This window comes from Globicephala melas, chromosome 11, assembly GCF_963455315.2.
Source record: "Globicephala melas chromosome 11, mGloMel1.2, whole genome shotgun sequence".
Taxonomy (NCBI): domain Eukaryota; kingdom Metazoa; phylum Chordata; class Mammalia; order Artiodactyla; family Delphinidae; genus Globicephala; species Globicephala melas.
Window position 1 is genome coordinate 7,987,399 of NC_083324.2, and position 20,893 is coordinate 8,008,291.

General features: G+C 39.4%; 1 protein-coding gene across 5 annotated transcripts in view; it reads left to right on the forward strand.

The window, feature by feature from the left end:
- Window positions 1-20,893, forward strand: part of RAD18 (RAD18 E3 ubiquitin protein ligase) — a 118,153-nt gene that overhangs the window by 79,560 nt on the left and 17,700 nt on the right. For all 5 annotated transcript variants that reach the window (XM_060307521.1, XM_030840668.2, XM_060307520.1 and 2 more), the window contains one exon: window positions 2,538-2,712. In XM_060307521.1, the coding sequence (XP_060163504.1) occupies window positions 2,538-2,712 (175 nt within the window). The remainder of the gene's footprint in view (window positions 1-2,537; window positions 2,713-20,893) is intronic.

The window sequence follows — 20,893 nt, forward strand, 5'->3', positions numbered from 1 at the left end:
CAGAGCACAGGCTCCGGACGCACAGGCCCAGCGGCCATGGCTCACGGGCCCAGCCGCTCCGCGGCATGTGGGATCTTCCCAGACCGGGGCACGAACCCACGTCCCCTGCATCGGCAGGCAGACTCTTAACCACAGCGCCACCAGGGAAGCCCTAAGTGTTTTATTCTTTCAGTGCTATAACATTCTTTATTTTTGTCCTCAGTTCTTTTGGTGTCATGTAGTAGGTTACTGCCTGAGTATAAGTATATACTTTATGGTCTTTGTGAACAAGTTAAATTTGTTCATGCAGTTGTTAAAGGACGTTGTCAGAGAGTAGTTGAGGTCCTGAGAAAATCTGGCTTAATATCTCGGATTAAGAGAATATTTTCGTTTATTGGCTGAATCTCTTTTGAAAATGATTGATTGCTTGTAGTCAGGGGTGGTGTATTCTTTGTGTATGTGCACATGAGTATTGCTCTGTCTGGGGTTCAGCGATGAGTGCTGCTGGTAGATAGCTGCGCATGAACGCGTGTGTCTGGGAGGGGTGTGGAGTGTGAGAGAGAGGCAGACAGACTGGCACAGACTGAAAGGTTGAGCTTTTTATTTTTTTGCGGTACGCGGGCCTCTCACTGTTGTGGCCTCTCCCGTTGCGGGGCACAGGCTCCGGACGCGCAGGCTCAGCGGCCATGGCTCACAGGGCCAGCCGCTCCGTGGCATGTGGGATCTTCCCGGACTGGGGCACGAACCCGTGTCCCCTGCATCGGCAGGCAGACTCTCAACCATTGCGCCACCAGGGAAGCCCAGGTTGGGCTTTTTATAGCATCATACAACCAGTGTAACTTTTGCTCTTTAGAGTAAACTTGCTCATTAAAGTGCCAATATAAGTGAACAAGGTATGTGTCCTGTTAAGTAAAACCTTCATCTGTTTTTGTTACTTTACGTTTCTTTAGGGAGATTTAATGTCGGGGCCTCATGTTTTCGGCTTTATTTGGAGTTCCGTCCTGAGATCCATGGGCAGATATGAAGGATAACTGACTTCCATTGCCCCCAGTTGTTGAATGATATTTGTCTGCAAGAGGGAATTTATCCTGTAGAAGCTTATATAAGAGGGGAAGAAGTAAGAGAAGAATATAAATCAGGTGCAAAAATAAAAGGTAGTTTTATGTTGGATTCCTGCTCCGTGGTTTGCCGGCTTGATTGCATTCTCCCAGCCAGCTGAGTGATAGAGTTGCCTGGGTTCACCGGGTTTACTGGGTGATTGATTCCTCTCAACTGGTCCTAGGTGTCTGTTTACAAGAGAATATCCTAGAGATCCTGGATGGTCCTTTTAGTTGACTGCATGTTTCCCTTTCCCAGGTGAACATTAGAGGGTACAGTTTTGTTTTGGTAATGAGCAGGCTTAGCGAAAGCCAGACAACATCAGGAGCTTATTTTTAGAAATTGTACTCTTGTGTGATGTAGGCTGTTCACGAGGGTAACAAAAACTTATAATTGTTTCTGGAACAATCTTGACCATATGGAGTTGGAAAGGTTTTTGTTTGTTTGTTTGAAGAATCTTATTCTTTTTCCATAAACTTTATCTTTATAACAAAACCTTGACAGTTCTCATTGGTGTCCTTTGTTAAAGGTCACTTGTCTCCACAAGTGCATGAGTGATATGTGAAAGCTCTTCTTCTCTGTGAGCAAACCCATGAAAGGGGGCTCTATCCCAGTAGCACGTGTCAGGCATGTCAAGAACTCACTCGGTCCCTGAATCTTAAAGCCAGCACAAGTGAAGTCCCAGCAGAGCCCTGAAACACATCGTGAGGGAGGGGCCTGGACACTGAAGAATCCTGCACAGAGATGATTTTCTGCACTCATATTCACAGATATTTGGTCACATCTGCATGTCATCTTCCTGCATACACTGTGTCTGCATCCCCCCAGCTTTCCTGGGCCTTTATCTTTATCTGCAGTAAGAGACCTCGGAAAGTGAGAATATGATAAGGGATGTGTAAAAATGTGACATGTGTTGGATCAAACGGATATATTGGTTATGTCTTATTAGTTTTTCTCTTCCCCAGTGAATATTAGATTCTATGTAACAGATTTAGAAAAATGTCCAGATGGATTCACTACCATTCAGCAGTCAGTGACAAATATTGTGCTTCTCTTATTAATTGAATCTTTAATCCTTTTTTGTCATGTTTCTTATGTTTATCACTCTTCTCTGATCTGTGAAATATTCAGGAATTCTTTAGTAATACTGTAAATAAAAGCCTCATTAGAATTATAAGGTTCTCCCTGCTCCTGGTTTTAAAGAACATTTTATTTTTGAATTAATTAATCTGGAAATACATTGGGTGGACAGTATAACCAGATAGCACCAGTGTAGTGCTAATTCTTACTCTCTGGCTGTCACTAGAGTTTTGGAATCAGTGTTCCATAAACTCCTATTTTACCAAATAGGAATATTAAATGTTGTGGAAATAATAAATACACAGAGGTTGTAAATTTGAAGGTACTCTTAAATGTTTCTTTTTTTTCTTTCTTTCTTTCATTTCTTTTTTCCTTTTTAGGACAGGAAGATAATAAAATGAAATTCTCAGATATACCCTCGGTAACAAACCACTTCCCTCAGTCAAAGCTGGACTCCCCAGGGAAACTAGAGCCTGACAGACCAGATGATTCTTCCAGCTGTACTGATATTCAAGAGGAAGCTCTTTCTTCACCAGAGTCAGAGTCATGCAATAGGTAAGAAACTTGCAGTAGTTGATTATTTTAAATTTCTGTTTTCTGTGCATGCTAAGAGACCAGCACAAGTAGCCAGAAAATAGCTTTGAGGCCTGGTGCCATTCCTCATCTCCTTCCACTGTCTCCTGCGCTTTGTAGGGTTCACAGAGGGATCAGGGCAGGATGTGGGGCGTAAGTGCAGCAGTCACTGGGGACTTTGTCTTCTGCTCTGTAGGCTTTTTTTTTTAAAAAATTTTTTAAAATTTTTACTGGAGTATAGTTGATTTACAGTATTGTGTTAGTTTCTGCTGTACAGCAAAGTGAATCTGTTACACATATATACACTCTTTTTTTAGATTCTTTTCCCATATAGGCCATTATGAGTATTGGGTAGAGTTCTTTGTGCTATACAGTAGGTCCTTATTAGTTATCTATTTTATATATAGTAGTGTGTGTATGTCAATCCCAGTCTTCCAACTTTATCCCTTCCCCCTCCCCCTTATCCCGTGGTAACCATAAGTTTATATTCTGCATCTGTAACTCTTTTTCTCTTTTGTAGATAAGTTCGTTTGTACCCTTTTCTTAGATTCCACATATAAGCAATATCATACGGTATTTGTCTTTGTCTGTCTGACTTAGTTCACTCAGTATGACAATGCCTTGGTCCATCCATGTTGCTGCAAATGTAGCCTTTATATAGATATTTTTCCTAGAGTTAGAAAAGAGAGCCTGACTGGCAGTGAAATTTTTATCAAAAGAATGAGTGAAGGAGATAAACACAGCTATACTAGAAAGTAGAGGTGGCCAGAAAGACAAAAGAAAGAAAAATTTAATTGAGCAAATAGAATGGATGGGGAACCTTTTACAATGAGAGATTTGGAGGTGAGTCATTTTTCCAAAATTTTTAAAAGACAATTTAAGAAGATGATGTGTTTTTGAAAGATGACATAGTGTTGTGTTATAGTTACCATTTTGTGTTCTCACCATTCACTTTATATGATAAATGCTACCCATGTTTCTACCTCATCTTTATAACTTTTTTTAGTAGATGCAGCATTCTGTTGGGTTTCTGTACCATAATTGGCCAAACTTTTAAATTTCTATTGTATTTCTACATCTTCCCCAGTGTTTTTTATACTTACACACCTAAAGCTGTGGTAGAGCTCTCCCTATAGGAAGTCTTTTGTTTCTAATGAATTACTCCCTTAACTTTAGCATCATTTTGACCTTGGTAGGCGGTGTTGTTGCCTTCTGAATGAATTGTACCCATTTTAAATGCTAACAGCAACATGTTATTGAATCTTTGGTATTTGTTCATTTAAAAATTGTTCACAGTACTCTAGAATGATAGATTATGTCTAGTCTAAAATATCAAATTAAGAAGAAATTTTTTTATGAGAAGAATATACCCAAGGACCCTCTGCTTTCCTAGGGTTCCTGGAAAACAGCTTCAGGTTATTCAGAATCAAGTATTAGGAAGGGAAAATCTTCTCATTTTGCCCCGAACATTTTCAAGATCAGATCGGGATCAGTTTTTTCCCGAGTTGGGTAAAGGCAGAACATACGGTAGCCTGAGTTTCTGCAAGACTGTGGCTCTGCTGCACAGTTACTCTGGATCAGGCCATTCCTGTAAGTTCATTGGGTAGTGTTTGTTTTTAAACACAAAACTTATCAGAGTACAGGGTAGAAACGGAGGAGAAACAGAGTTCAGGGAAATAAGAGTGAGTTTTTAAGCATAGTCACGAGATGCCCGAATGTTCTGGAATGCCAGGATGAAATGGGACATTTTAATAAATTTGGAGTGGAGGGTGGAATGGAGGAAAATGAAAGGGGAGACACATGGCAGCCAGATGTATTTTTATCTTGTGGTGAGAGTGTGCAAAACAGGATGAGTTTGTTGGAGGTGTTGGCCTCAGACAGACTTACAGGCATCACTGAACTGTGAGAGGGTTATTAAACCATTGAATTTCTTTTAAAGTAGGCTCTTATATGCTTCCACACTTTAATTAGTTATGCATGTATATATGTCTACACACACACACACACACACACACACACACACACACACACACACACACACACACACACACCCAATACACCCATGACCAGTGGAACTACCTGCTAATTGTGAATTTTTAACAGCTTTATTGAGATATAATTTACATACCATACAATTCACTCATTTAAGTGACAATTCAATGGTTTTTACTGTGTTGCCAAAGTTGTGCCACCATCACCACAATTTTAGAGCATTTTCATCACCCCGAAAAGAAACCTCATCCCCATGAGCAGTCACTCCACAGTTCCTCCCAACTCTGCTAGCTCCTGGCAACTACTGATCTACTCTGTCTCTATTGATTTGCCTGTTTTGGACATCTCATATAAACAGGATCATACAATATGTGGTCTTTTGTAACTGGCTTCTTTTACTTAGTATACTGTCTGCAAGGTTTATCCATTTTGTATCATGTTTCAGTACTATATTCCTTTTTCTTTCTAAATTATATTCCATTGTATAGATATGCATTTTATTTATTCATTTATTAGGTGATGGACGTTTGGGTTGTTTCTAATTGTAGTTTTGACAAGGACAAAAATCACTGACTTTGTTTGCACACTTTGGAAGCTTAGCTTTAGAGACCGAATCTGAGGATTTGCGTGGCTTGCCTTGAGAAATCGGTCAGTGTCTGGTACTCATATCTCAAGTATAAAGAAGTGTTGCACACATTGTAAATATTAAATATGTTAAACTTTAAAATTTTAATTTAATTAAGTACGCTTTTATACCCTCCTTTTAATTTGCCCTGTCATTTTGTCAGTCTAAGGTTTTTTACATTTAAAATGTTGAGTCTGTTCCTTATATAAAACCTAGAAACTCAGGCTAAAGGGAGAGTGGGAGTACAGTGGTATTTGCTTTGATACCAGGGCGGACCACTGGGCAGCCGATTCCCGAGTGGACTGTGGAGGAGGAAGTGTGCAGGGGGAGCAGCCGTGGTGCAGCAGGAAAGTACAGGCTTACGTTTGAGTGGCTTTGGGTCAGGATCTGCTGGGTGATTTGGGAGTCAATCTTTTGAAGTCCGTTTCCATAGCTATGAAGAGCATGTATAAATATCTTTTGTCTCAGATCTGTTGGGAAGATGAAATGAGGTAATAGATGTGAGGGTGTTTGATAAATATATGATTATTATTCTGGTTTTATAAAGACCAAATCAATTGAATTTTCTTCAGTAATACTTTAAAACTTGGGTCTCTAGGACTGGATATTTCAGAAATGCTTTCATAGTCCTCTATTCCTTCATTCTAATTCTTAGAGTAAATCCCACAATTTTTTTTTTTCCTACTTCCGTTCTGAACTTTAGAAAGTTGTGAGCCTGGGCTAATTAGTTCCATTGAAAATTCATTTAATTCAGCCTCAGCTGGGTGCTCACCACCTAATTTACTCCTTATTGCATTTCCTACCCAGTTGCCTGTGTCTGTTTCCTCACTTTGAATGAACACCTTGTCTCCCAGTTCACCAAGGCAGCTAATCTGACCTGTCTCCAGATCTTCCTTTCCATTTCAAGGTTTCTTGTAATTTCTGACCACTTCTTTCCTGTTAATTGTAAGAGAAAGATATATTTCTTAATACATTTCTAAAGACATATTCTTTCTTAAGATGAATTCATCCACCTCCTCTGAGACTTTGCTCCATCACTCATGTCTTAAGTTTGCTCTCAGATGACGCTTTTTCGTAGCCCTTCCTCCGATCTCTTCTCTTATTCTTCCCACTATGCAGGAAGTAATTTTGACTTCCTCTGTGAATTTCTGTAGCAGCGTCTCTGAATTCCATAGCAGTTTGTCTAAATCAAATCTTGCCTTGTATTATAGTTATTTGACTATCCTTGTCCTTCCTATTATTACTCATCAAAGTCCTTAAGAATTGAGTCTGTCACTCATTTAAAAAAATATCTCCTGCCTTGGGTCACTGCACGACCATTATTAACTGAAGGATTTTTTGATTCTAAGGTGTACATTTTCTGTTTTACATTTTAATGTCTGAAATTGTGATAGGTACAGTGATCAATGGTGTTTTACAGTTGCTGCCAGCCAGGTGGTAGTTGTGATATACTTGCCAGTGTGTGAGTTTCAGTTGAGTTACATGTATTGTTAACATTACATTGGTTTGTCATTTAAAATGTCTTCAACAAAATAACGAGAAAAAAGTTGTGTACGAAGAAAGTAACAAAATACAGCAGGGTGAAAGTTTGATGTTAGCGAGGTAGTGTTCACTGTTGGATGAATGACTGTATTTCTGTATTTTCTTGCAAAACAGTCAAATGATTTACAAGACCTAAAGATGCCCACAAGTGTCTGAAGACTTGTTATGTTTTGTTAGTGAACTATGTGCAAAGGATTGCTTGTTTGTTACATGATCTACTGAAGGCAGGAGAAATGGTCACATCCCTTGGAATAGATGGGAAAAATTTCAAAGTAATAACAGTGAGCCTGACTGATTCATCTGTTGCAAAGACTATTGTTTGGGTGTCAAGTATCGATTTGTCAGACATTTCTTGCTGTCTTTGAACAGAAGCTGCTCATCTTCCAGTCACAGGTTATGTGATTGAGAAAAACAAAATTATGAGTTTAGTTTGCAGAATGGGTGTCAGTGCCTTAAATGAAATGCCTGGAGACAATTGTCAGGTAATTTGGAGAAATGCTTTATCTCCAGTGCTTTTGGTGGTACGGAGGATGACTTTGTGAGGGAAAAAACAGACATCGTAGACGTTGAGTCAAAACACAATGAAGAGGGCTTCCCTGGTGGCACAGTGGTTGAGAGTCTGCCTGCCAATGCAGGGGACGCGGGTTCGTGCCCTGGTCCAGGAAGATCCCACATGCCGCGGAGCGGCTGGGCCCGTGAGCCATGGCTGCTGAGCCTGCGCGTCCAGAGCCTGTGCTCCGCAATGGGAGAGGCCACAACAGTGAGAGGCCCGCGTACCGCAAAAAAAACAAAACAATAACAAAAAAAACACGATGAGTGTAGGGCTCCGAATCTGAATACGTTTTAGGAATACTTTAACCAACTTATTTCAGTTTTTTAAAAAATATATGTACAACAATGGTATAAGATAAAAACCTATGTCTACATATGTTTAAAAGAACTGTGGATATGTAAACATTAAAAATAATGGTTCCTCTTACCATTAATGTTGTCTTAGATTTTTGAAATGTAGTATCTGAATATGAATAAGTTCCCTAACTCACTTTAAGCATAATTTTACCACCTAGTTGGAAACTAATAAAGTCGGTCATAACACTCATAAAGTTGGTGGTAACCTGGCAGAAGGCTGTCACAGAGTATAGTGATCCATTGGTTAATGCCAGTGCGATTTAGTGACTCTAAAATCTAAATGGTCAAGAGAGATATGCAGTTGATTAGGATAATTAACACCTTAGAAATCAGGACAAGAATTCAGAGTGAAAAGGGACCCATCACAACCAAATGCCTTTAGTGGAATCAAAGCATTTCAGAGATTAGTGGTCTTTATTTGTCTGGTCCAACATTTATTTTCCATAATTCAGACATCACATGGAAGGGCGATGAGACATGACACTCAGTGACTTTGTTCAGATCTTTTCCAACCCTAACATTCTGTAATCCTGTTATTTTTGACAAGTTAATAGTTGATAAATTATCTGTGTTCTTTTACTGCTTGACCATTGCAGACCATGAATCAACCTTCTAGAATTATTCTTATTCCTTGTATATTTAAGTGTTCATTTTTTACGAAAATTTTCTCACTTTTTCTTTTTATGATAGTTTTATTGCTTTCACTGTAAAGCCCTAGATTTTCAAAACAACTTTTAATTTAGATGTTATGCATGCTTATTGTGAAAAATAGAAAATTTAGGTAAACAAAAAGTAAGAGTCTAGTAAAATTTTATCAGCCAGAAAGAACTGTTAACACTTTCATATGTACATTCTTCTAAAGACAGCAGTATGGGTACGTGGATACTTAGAGGAACATTTTTAATACAGAAGCATCATACTATTTTGTAAATTTTTATGCTTTTTTTTTCTCTTTTAAAGAGACAAGTCATGCTGTTTTAGGTCTAATGTGAGTGAAAATAAATTGTGAGTTGTTTTTTTAATTCATGTAGTCATGCTGTAATACAGATTATAGATCTTATTGAATTACACTATTGGTTTTCGTTGTGTTAGAGCAGTATTTAAATTTATGTAATATGCCAGATTGACAACTAAGAATAATCTTACTTTAAGATCCAATAGGTGTATCTAATCCAAATAATTACTAGGATGAAATTGTTTGTTGCTAATTTGTTTCTTAACTCGTAAATAAGTACCTCTTTTAGAGTTTTAATTATTAATGTTATATTGATTCTTTCTTGCCAATTTGAAGACAGATGATAAAAAAATTGATAAGAATTTTAGATTTTTGTACACCCCCTAGATGACTTCCGGGAGTTCAAGAGACTTGTCCAAATTTCTGTAAATTCACTTATTGTTCTTCTTAAGAAGAGAGGGCTTTTGTTCCCTGAGTTTTGGCAAGCAGAAAAAACTCCATTTTTATTGAGTGCTAAGTTATAAGAAAAGATGCTTTTGATTATGACCCTAGCGAGGAAGCTTTAATCTTCATGTAGAGATGAATAGTGGTCATGCTGTTCTTTGGAAGAACCTTTAGATCATTATTTAAAAAAAAATTTATGCACTTTAATTCTAGGCAATATAAGTTAAAAAGAAACTTTTTATGTAACTGGAAAAAATTGAGTAATGTCATAGATTAGGTAATATTATATCCGTATTCAATTTCCTGATTTTGAAAATTTTATTATGGTTGTGTAAGTGAATGTACTTGTTCTTAAGAAATGCACGCTGAAGGGTTAAAGGGACATGATGGCTGAAACTCTCAGTGCTTAAAAAAATAACGTGTATGTGTGTGAGTGTACACACACAGAGAGAAAGAGTGAGAAAGCAAATGTGGCAAAATGTTAGCAATTGGAAAATCTGGGTGAAGGGTCTAAGAGTCATTTTTTTTGTAAGTGTGAAATTGTTAAAATTAAAAAAAATTATTGGAAAGGGTCATTTTCCATAATCAGAGAAGCTTATTTATACCAGAAGATTTTCTAAAGGAAAGATTTATAGTTACGATTTATTGGCTAAAAAAAGTGGTAGCCAGGGATCTACATGGGATGCTGAGTATTGCTTTCAGTCTCTGAAACCATATTTATTTCAGTCAGTCTGTTGAGGACTGACCCAACATGGTTACCTCAGCTTTGGTGTGTTAGAGAGTGTGGGCTAATGAAGCAGGGACCTTGATTTCAGTAGGAATGAAGAGTATCACATAGACCACCTAATTTCACTGCTTGGTAACCTGTAACCTGCTTGAACCTTCTTGCAGATGCCAAGTGCTGGTCATAAAAGAACCTGGGTCAGATAAGGTGTGCATGAGTACATTTTAACTTTTCACACTTCCTGGCCAAAACCATTACCTCTTTTTTGATGCTAGGTCAGTAGCAGCATCAGTGTAGGAATTACAATACAGACAGGCACAGAACACCGGAAACTTTGACAAAGAGGCGTATTAACTGTGGGCCGTGCATTTCATATATTTTGGTATAACTTTTCCTCACTTTTCAGTCATTTTTCCAAGAGCTATCTGTCCAAACTTCTTAAGAGCAAGAGAGCAAAAAACAAAAATATGTGAAGAAATCTTGATTACAATTTGTTGGAAAATTTAAGGAGTAGTTAAATTTCAGCTTTTCTTAAATTCTGAGTCAATTGGAGAATGATGGGGAAATTGTAAGAGAAAAAGTGCCATTGTGACACTCATCTGAGGAATGTAGGGTACTGGCACCATCAGCCTGTTGATGAGACCACGCTGAGTTTATTGCTTGTTGAAGGGAATGGGAAACACTACCTCTATCATCAAAGTGGCCTCTCAGCCAGAGGGGCAAAGCTGACTTGTGTGTTGAGATGACGATTTTGGTTTAGTCAGTTCTTTCAGTGCGGGTCTTGGTTAGGATTGGGTAAACCTGATAGTTCAGAATTGGTGAGTACAGCAAGATGAGGATTCCTGAGGAGAGGAGCTCAAAGAGTCCTTGGGGGTATGTCCCTTGATGCTTGCTATTGAAAAGCTAATGGGTTTTGTAGGAGGCTTTTGGACTCAACAGTATGTGAGTGCTAGGAGTGTTCAGTGTTATATCACTTAGTCCACAGGCAAGCCCATTTTAGAGAAGTGGAAATGAAAGGTCTAAGGGGTCACATAAGCAGCTTAGGGTTGTACACATGGTAGATGGCAGTACCAGGACTTGAGCCGAGGTCTAGTTGATGTCAGAGCCCAAGTTTTCCTGACTGATAATGCTTATGGCCAAGCCGGCTCGCTCTTCACATTCTTGAAAGAGTGTAAACATGCAGTGCTTGAAATGTTTGGGCTTCCTGAGAAGCAGACCCTGAGACAAGGATTTGAGTGGAAGTGGTTAATTTAGAAGGTGAAAGAACCACACCGTAGGGAGTGGGGAAGTGCGACAGGAAAGGGAAGATAGCATTTAAGGGGCGTATTATCAAACCAGACGTCCCTGTGAGCGACGGGGGTTTATCCCTCCTGGGAACTGGGAGCTGGTTTAAAACACACACCTGAGTTGTCCCACCCAAGGCAAGGGGCAGGGGTATGTCGTTTGGTTGGGGGCTGCTCCCTGCTGCTTCTAGCCTTTCATGCTGGCGACAGAGCTGGCTCCAGCACGTCAGGCAAAGGCGCTTACGTTTGGAGATCAAGTACGTCAGGGGATGAGGGCAAGGGGATAGGGGCAGGGCACCAGTGGGATCTGCCCAGGCCGTGATTCCAACTGAAGACAGGAAACTGGTTTGCTTTTCTGTAGACTCTATTAATGCAAATGGGGTACTGTAGACTTCTGTCTGTATCTCGGGCCCAAGAGAAGGCAGGAGCGGGGGTGGGGGGAGTCCCAGAGCTCATTGCCCCTCTGTGCCCCTGTTTGCCAAGCTCACTTGCCCGTCGCTGCCAGGAAGGGGAGACGTAAGGGTATTTGGGGGCTGTTGAATAAGTGGTAGACGAGCAGATGCCAGGGAGAGAAAGGGACAGATAATCTCGAAAGCTCTGAGACAAATGGGTCCACAAACTGCTGGAGGAAAATGTGTTTGTTGATGAGAAACAATTTACTTTTTCCTCTTGTGTGATAGATAATGAACTGAAGTACGAAGTAATCTTTTTTTATCAAACTGAAGTTCACCAACATACTAAATAAAAATCTCTGGGTCTTAGGCAGGAAAATCACAAGCACGGAACTGGGAGTTCTTTGATTGTCGGGAATATTTCCTCGTTATCCTGGTTTGTTTCTCCTCGGCGGCAGTTAGAGCACTGTTAGTGGGCCTTGTGGTGTCTGTGGATGTCCTCTCCGCTTCGGACCTGACTCTCCAGGGTGTGGCAGAAGAAGCCAGCTGGTCTTTCTGGGGAAAGTCTTTAGAAGTACCGCATTAAAAGGTGACAATATTGTGTGCCTTTGAATCCTCCTTGGACAAAAAGGAGGGAGAAAGCTAACCTTTTATTTGGCACATTTCATAGCAATTATTTTTAACTGTTTTTTACACAGAATTGCTTCTTCATGATTAAGAATTAGAAGGTATTTTGAAGTACACTTCTCTGTACCCTGATTTGCGCTGATGTGTGAACCTTAAATATTTCTCTAATATGTATTTGCTGGAGTTTTTCCCTGACTTATTTCAGAAGATTTTGTCTAATTCTGCTCGTCCGTAGCTTAGCGTTTTCATCTGTAGCTTAGCGTAATATTTTTTTTCTTCATGTTACTTGTGTGTCTTTGTCTTAAGTGGATGGCAAATGGGAGTCAGGTTTCTGACTGTTGGAGGGGAGACTACAGACAAATAAGGCTAAAACTATCCATGTGGTAGTGGATTAGAATTGGAGACCTTAAAATGAACTCATGTTTAGCTTAATATAGAGTCAGATGGATACATACAGAAATATTTATAGATCTGTGTGTGTAAGTGAGCTAGTTATTTTACACATGGGTTTCCTTTTTCTGTGAGCTGCCAGGGCCCAGAAGCAAGGGCAGCACAGCTGCAAGGAGCACACCTAGTGCCCTGATCTTGGTATTTAATAACATTTTCCAGAAGAAGGAACCAGTGCTTCTTGGAGAAATGGCTGAATCCAGGGCTGGGGCAGGAAGCAGGGAAATGCTAGAAAAAGAGACAGAAAAGGGGGGAAGGAAGGTGAGAGGAAAGGAAAGGGAAAAGAAGGGGAGAAGAAGAGAAAACAAAAACCTGACAGACATACCTCAGCCAAGAGATCCAGGTGAGCATCAACAGCAGTGTTCTGTTGATGGCGTGTGTGCTCCTGGTGTGATGCCCTGGAAATGACACATTCCCTCTGTGGTCTTCCTCCTCCAAACTCAGTAACCTCAGTCAGACTGCGTGAAAAACATCAGACAAACTCCAGTTGAGGGTCATTCTGCAAAATGACCTGACCAGCATGCCTCAAAACTGTCAAGGTCATCAAAAACAAGGAAAGTCTGAGAAACCAACACTGTCTGGAGGCAGCTAAGGAGATACGACTACTAAATGTAATGTGGTGTCCTGAATGGGACACTGGAACCAAAAAAGGACATTAAGTAAAGACTAAAGAAATACAAGTCAAATATGAACCTTAGTAATAATAACGTATTAATATTGCTTCATTGGTTGTAACTAATGTATCAGACCTAATGTAGGATGTTAACAATAGAAGAAACTGGGTGTGGGGCATATGGGAACTTTCTGTACTATCTTTGCAACTTCTCTGTAAATATAAAACTATTCTAAAATTAAAGGTTTTTTTTAAGTACATTACAACATCAAAATAAGGAGACATAGTGGCATGAAAATATTCAAAGAATGTATTGAATACTGGAAAACCAAAGTCATCGAAACATTTTCTTCAGTGGTAAATTGCACAGTTTCTAGGTTGTAGTAAGTTTAGTTATTGAATTCTTTTTTTCTTTCATTTAATAGTACGTATTACATTTAGTCATATAAATTAATAAAGCCCTGTGTAGTACATTCCATAAGGTGCATTATTCTGTACTATGTTAAAATTTAATCCATAAATGAAGCGTGTAGGAAGAATTCTGTTTTCCTCTCGGTTGTCTTACTTGTTTTATCAGTTTTCCTTTCTTGTGCTAATGATTTTACTTTATAGACTGATTCCACCTCAGAGGATGTAGCTAACCCGGCCTTTACGTTTCATCAAAAGAGAAAACATGCACCGTTTACGATAGGCCTCATCGTCTTCAGTTACCATGTTTTCATTAGTGAATATATACTTGTAAAAGTGGTTTGAGTAGTGATCCTCCCAGAACAATGTGAAAGTACAGATAGTTTTTGTCTTTTCTCGCGTTCTCATCGGCAAAGGGTATTTGCTGTTAAATAATGAGGTTTTCTTCTAATCTCACATACTTCATGTCGGCACCTTTTAGGGATTTTTTTTTTTAATGCATTTTCACTGGGTAATCTGATGGGCTTCTTTATAGTAGCTTTTTTTGTTTTTGCTTTATAATAAATTCATGATTTTTCAGCATTCTGAGTCAACCCTAGGTGGTAGATATTTTTCTTTGTTTTCACCAAATTCATGAACTGCCATGATATAAAGACCCTCTGTAAAATTACTTTGCGCCCTTCAATTTTCTGTATCAGGAGAGAGTTTTACAATTCCATAGTGGTTGCTAACTTGCATATCTAAAATGCTTGTTGAAATTGGCAGTCCCTTCTAGGTTCCACACTTGTCACATGATACCTTCATTGTCATAGCTTGTAGCAGTGTCTGATTGTCACCGGAGGTTTTGGTACGATGACTGTAGTTGTGAGAGTTTGGGTTGGCATGACGCGGTAATACTTGCTATTTGCATAAGGTTGAAGTTTTTAAAAATGTGTTTCCCTTTTTAGTTTTTCAGACATTTTGTAAACCATATAGGAATTCTTGTTTCAGTGTGCTTCTTTGTATATTTGGCTTGATTCATAAAACAGATATAATCTTGACTGGTTCAGAGTTTAATTCTTCATTTAAAAAAAAAAAAAAGAGTAGGCGAGAACGTATTTTTCAGAATGCTTGGAGCAGAGTAAGTATGAGACCTTGAAGGAACTACCAGTTCCTTCTAAATGTTAGAGGATCAACAGTTATTTTGGATCAGCACTCCCAGACCCCCAAACATAGGCAGGCAGTTAAGAGCTTTCTCTCGTTTAACACAAATTGTCAGAATCAGGATCCTTTAGTCTTGTTCTGGTGAATGAAATTGGATGAACTAGAAATGATATGTAACTTGCACATCGTGCTGTTGGAATTTTGTATTTTCAGTGAATTGTTCAAGTTTATCATTTGTTATAGTCAACTTGAAAGTTAAAGTCAGAGCTTTTTTCCTGCCTTCTCAATTTATATTTCTCACTGAAGAAAATGTTTCGATGACTTTGCTTTTAAATCAGAAGAACACATGTTTTGAGGTCTCCTTGGAGACCTTCAGCACCTGGGAAGAAGGCACGTTAGGATAGAATACAAACATTTTCAATTTCAAAGGTACCTTGAGAAATCACTGAATGTAGTAGCTTCATATCACAGGTAAGGAAATGGAGGCCTAGAGAGGTGATGTGACTTTTCTCAAATCATTCACCAAATAGAATTGGAGCCAGTAATTCTCAGCCCAGATTTTGCTCCGTTATAACATGAATTGCGTCAGAATTTTTATCTTGGGTGCCATTGATTCCTTTGTGAGTAGAACAGCATTTTAATTGAGTTATTTAAAATGTCAGTTAGACATAGAATGACCATATGTTCTGGTGTCTCTGAGATCGGCTGGTTCCCACTTATTCTCTTGACATCATTATTAGTAGTACCCTGTATCAGTCCCCCCAGTGTCTGGGTTTAGATGGTAGATTATATGGTTGTCCTGTCAGAGGGACATGCCGTGTTTATTTTCACGTCTTCTTTGTTCTCTTAGTCCCACACAAATAGTCACATTCTGGAACATGGGTACATATTAAATTGCTGATTTTGCTTACTCCTATTGATTTTACCACGTAAGTAGTACCCATTGTTCTTGTATCTTAGAGAGGTTCAAGCATTAAAGTATGATGGGCCTCAAATGCAGAGGCTTGTTATTTTTTAGGTAATTCTGCAGAAGTCACTTGGGGAAGCCTGGAAGGTGCTTTCCTGTGCTGCCCCTGCCCTAGTAAGCACATTTTGTTGGAGCCTTTTGCATCTTGCTACTGGAGTATGGGTAATAGTGCAGATCAAAAATTAAAAAATATGTGTCAACATTAAAATTTGGAGTCAATATAGTTTTGGAGGGATAATTCTCATACACTAGATCATTTGGTCTAAGGCCTCATTTTTGTGGGAACTGAGTCACAAGGCAGTTCAGTGTCCACTGCCTAAAACCCGGCAGTATAAGGCAGTTTTAAAATTCTCCTCCTCCTTGAACAGATTGTAAGACTGGAGTTTTATGGCCTGAACCTTGACTTGATACTGGGTTTCTGTGGTTTGATGGTTGGTATTGGCCAGGCATCCCACATTTGTACAGTTGAACATGCGTCCTCAGCATGGACAGCTGGGCAGATGATATAGAAGTGGGCCTGGCTGTGCAGAAGACATGCTGCTCCCATCAAGAGCTTCATACCCTCCCTCTTGTTGTCAAGGGAACTTGTATTCGAATGAAAGCTTCTTCAGTGGTAGAGGAAATTTTCACCTTGAGATGCTGCTTGTCTTGTAATTCCTTTCTCCTTATGGGGCTGAATATTGTAACCTGTTACTGTGATCTCGTTGTCTTCTAGTATTGGGGTTTTTTTGTGTTGGTCATTTATGCTGCTACTAGTTGAGTCAGAACAAAATGAAGCATCGTGATTTTGTCCCCCTGCCCACTTAACTTGAGATTTTGATTCAGTATCTAGTTGTAGCGGTGAAAATTTTGCTAATTAAAAAAATTTGTCCCTTACATTAGACTCTCAGAGTTAATGTCTTCTTTTTTTTCTTTTTTTCCCTTAAATTTATAAGTTAAACATAAGCACAAATGTTTGATTGTACCTCGAAATTGAGTTTTTTCCAGAGGGCCAAGAGGATTCCAGTGTTCGGAATTAACCTAATGTCCTTTTGTCTCTTCCTTGAAAAAAAATACACAGTACTTTTCTTCACTTTTTATAAGACTTTAGAGTGATTGACCTAAAAGGTATGATTCTCTCTTGAATACAATATTTCCTAACCCTTTCCTTGCCACCTAAAAAAATGATAGCATTTGTGTGTCAGACACTTCCATCAAAGAGATGATTGATGCTGGTGCTGCCATGGGCTTAAAAATTGTTTTGGCTATTCTGGGTCCTTTTGCATCTCTATATAAACTTTAAAATTAACTTGTCAGTTGCTAAAAAAGAAAGAAAAGGTCTACTGGAATTTTGGATGAGATAAAATTCAATCTATAGATTAATTTGGGGACCAACTGACTTATCAGTATTGATCTGGTAACAGTATGGTCTGGTTTATATGGTTTAAAAGGATGACTCCAGGTGCTGTGAAGAGTGAATGGGGGGTTAGAGGTGAAGCGAGTGGCAGCAGGGAGACCAGTTAGGCTTTGGTCCAGTCCGTCCGAGGGGTCATGGTAGAGCAGATTAGGACCATCATGGTAAAGACGGAAATGGGTGGGATTGGGGATATATTTTGGAGGTAGGATAGACAGCATGTGCAGGTGGTTTGGACGTGGTAGGACAGGAAAAGCTCAGCCTGTGGATGAATTTTGGCTTTAACAACTGGGTGCATGGTTGTACTTGCTAAGTAAGATGGGGAAATCTGAGAGAGGCAGTAGAAAGCTTGGCCAAGGGTTGGGGGTGGGTCGTGTTGGTAATCAGGGGTTTTGTTTGGGGCCTGTGAGATGACCAAGTAGAGATATCAGACAAGGAGGCGGCAGTAAGGAGAGAGATCAGGGCCCGAGATACACTTAAAGGCATAGTGTTGGCTCTGAGCCTATAGTGCAAATGTGCAGAAGAAGAAAAAGGCACCTAGGACTGAACCCTCTCTCACTCGAACATTGAGAAAGTAGAAGCATTTAGAAAAGACTGAGCAAACGAGATCCAGGAAGAATAAGACCAGTGGTGGATGAAGAAAACTAAGACATTGTGATACCATGGAAGCTGACAGAAGAAAACAGATGAGAAGTCAAATGAGACAAGACTTGTTTGACTAGGGAGCAGGGACTGTGGACTTGGGCAACATGAAGATTTTAGCAGGTGTGGCTTCGAGTGAAGGGGTTCCCTGGAAGACTGACCGGTGTGCACTGAGGGGAAGCCTTAGGGGACGAAGGAGAGAGCAACTCCCACCAGCTCTCAGGAACTTCTGCTGTGAAGGGTGGCGGAGGTTAGGACTGTACGTGGAGGAACACGGGATTGCGGGAGGGCTTTGATGGGAATATGCGGTCGAGAAGGGGACACTGATGAGGGGTGGGGAGCCAGCTGCGTGAGTGAAGTCCGGAGGAGGCAGCGAGGTGGGAGCAGGTGGAAGGGTCGGCCTTTGTTAGGAGAGGGGTTGACTGACCTATAGAAGCAGCAAGGAAGTCAGGACCTAGGCACAGTTGCAGGGGCAGCAAGTTCCTGCCGGTTTTCTTGTTTTTAAATTTTTGACTGCGCTGCGTGGCTTGCGGGATCTCAGTTCCCCAACCAGAGGTTGAACCTGGGCCTTGGCACTGAAAGCCCAGAATCCTAAGCACTAGGCCACCAGGGAACTCCCCTGCTTTTATCTTCTTAACGTAGTTAAGGCAGTTTCATCAGCTGAGATTGGGGTGGGCTGGTGGGTAGGCAGTTTGAGGTGTGAGCCTTTGAGAATGGGAAACAGAACATGCCAGGAAAGTTTTGTAGGATCACCTGATAGTGAGGATTGCCCATACAGTAGATGCTTGCTTTGGAATTCTTTGTCGTCAACTAAGAAAAAACTTCGAATGTGTTTAACTTTCAGATATAACTTAGAAATGTTGTTGACTATGAAAGAAGACATGCTAATACATTTTCTTATCATGTAGAGAGGTTTAATAGAACCTTTTTTTAAAACATTCCAGATTTGATATTCTTTTTGAACACCTAGAGACTGAGAAGGAAAGGACCCACAAACTCAAAAGAAAAATGGGCAAAAGCCTTGAACAGACGGTTTGCCCAGAGAGAAATGCAAATTTCATCTATTTCTCACCCGTGAGGTTGGCAAGCATCTTAACATTTGCTAATAGACTCTGCAGTAAGGGTATGAGGAAACACACACTCTCATTTATTACTGGTTGGAGTGCTACATAATACAGTCCCTAAGGAGAGGAAGCTGGTGAGACCAACCAAAAGTACTGTTTGGCCTTTTACCCAGTATTCTCATGAATTTGTCCTATAAGTACACCTGCACCCGTACAAATGACTATACTTGGAGTTACTCATCGAGTCATTGTTTATCATAACAGAAGGTTGGAAACTACTTTGAGTATTCATCCTTGGGGGCTGGTTGATTAAACTCTGGTACATCCACACAATGAGATGCTATGTGATTGTTCAAAAAGGAAAATCTCTACATGCTGACGGGGAGAGATTTCCAGGATACGTTTGCAAGTGAAAAGACCAAAATTCAGAACAGCATAGATAGCATTCTGCTTCTTTTCTAAAAGGGGAGGAAATGAGTATACTTTTATTTGTTTGGTTTTGCATAAAGAAACATCAGAAGAATAAACAACAAACTAATAAGTGATTATGTGCTGGAGTCAGGGGAACGGATTGCCTGCGGACAGAGGAGGAAGTGAGACCTCTCAGTGTCCATCTTCTCTTGTCATTTTGATTTTCAACCATGTAAAGATATGAATTTACTTTAGCCAAAAAAAGAGTAGGTACTTTACAATAAAGTTTTGGAAATCGTCATCATCTTCGTCAGTGTCATATTATATAAATTGGTTCGTGAAGGTTCGTGATGCAGCAGTAAGGTATGACAGATATAGTAACGGGGTTTTGTAATTTAGGGGCACTGGAATTATTAAGAAAATTGCTGAATAGGTGTTTATGTTTCTGGTCTAATTAAGAGAAAACAGTATCTAAAGAAAACCTTGTCAAAGTAACTGAACCTAAGGTGTAAGTATCTTACTGTAATTCAATGATAGCTTTGTTATTTTTTAAAATCTTTTTAATTGTTTTTGGAAGGTTAACACATTACATTTGGTTTTTAACTGTTAAGAATGTGTCATTGAATGAATTTGGTTTTTAACTGTTAAGAATGTGTCATTGAATGAATTTTAAGTTGCTACAAAATCTTTTTCTACTAATATACCTTACTGTTTTGTATTTTATTACAGACTGTTTTTTTTTTTTTTTTTTCTGGGAACATTTCTGGACTTCAGAATACCCCTGAAAGCTAAATGGTTCATCTTGTTTCAGATGGAGAATTTTGATTGTTGAAAAGCTTGTAGAGAAAATGTGGGAACGTGGAGTCGTGTTCCCATATCTTTTGCATTTTCAAAAGAGCTTAAACGGGGTGGTACCTGGGATCTACAGTCCTTTGGATGAATGGGGCATTGTATCTTCCCCTTATCTTCCCCTAAGATGCTATGACATCGAGTCCTTGAAATTTATATGCGTCCATCAGATCCCTGTACCTAGCCTTCCATCTTTGTTCATCTTTGTTCATCAGCTCAGCCATGGCTTTGCGCCTCTAGCAGGGTGCCTGGCACATGGTAGATTATTGAATTAATTTCCCTGGGCTTCAGTTTCCTCGTTGATAAAATAGGATGATAGTGTCTGTGCCCTGCCAGCCTCTCTGGGTGCTTCTAAAAGCAAATGAGGTGATCATGTATTGTGAATTCTTTGTAAATTGAACATTTCAGCTCTTAGTAAGGATTTTCCACATATTACTTGATAATAAGTTCGTTCTGTTATTATATTCTTCTTATATCTGAGTCTGGAGCTTTCTTCATTTTATCTTTTTCTAGATCTAGTGGAGAGCATGAAAACATCCCTCTTTCCCTTTAGTTTCTCTGAGGTTTTATCTACCTGTCAATTGGGGATAAAACCTAGGGTTCTTATATGAATTAAAGCTAGTGTATATAAACTAGTCATCACAGTGATTTGTAGAAGTAACTGCTAACAAAATGGTAATTTTTTGTTTTGTCATTGAGTGATTTTTTTTTCAACCTAGGATGTTTACTATTC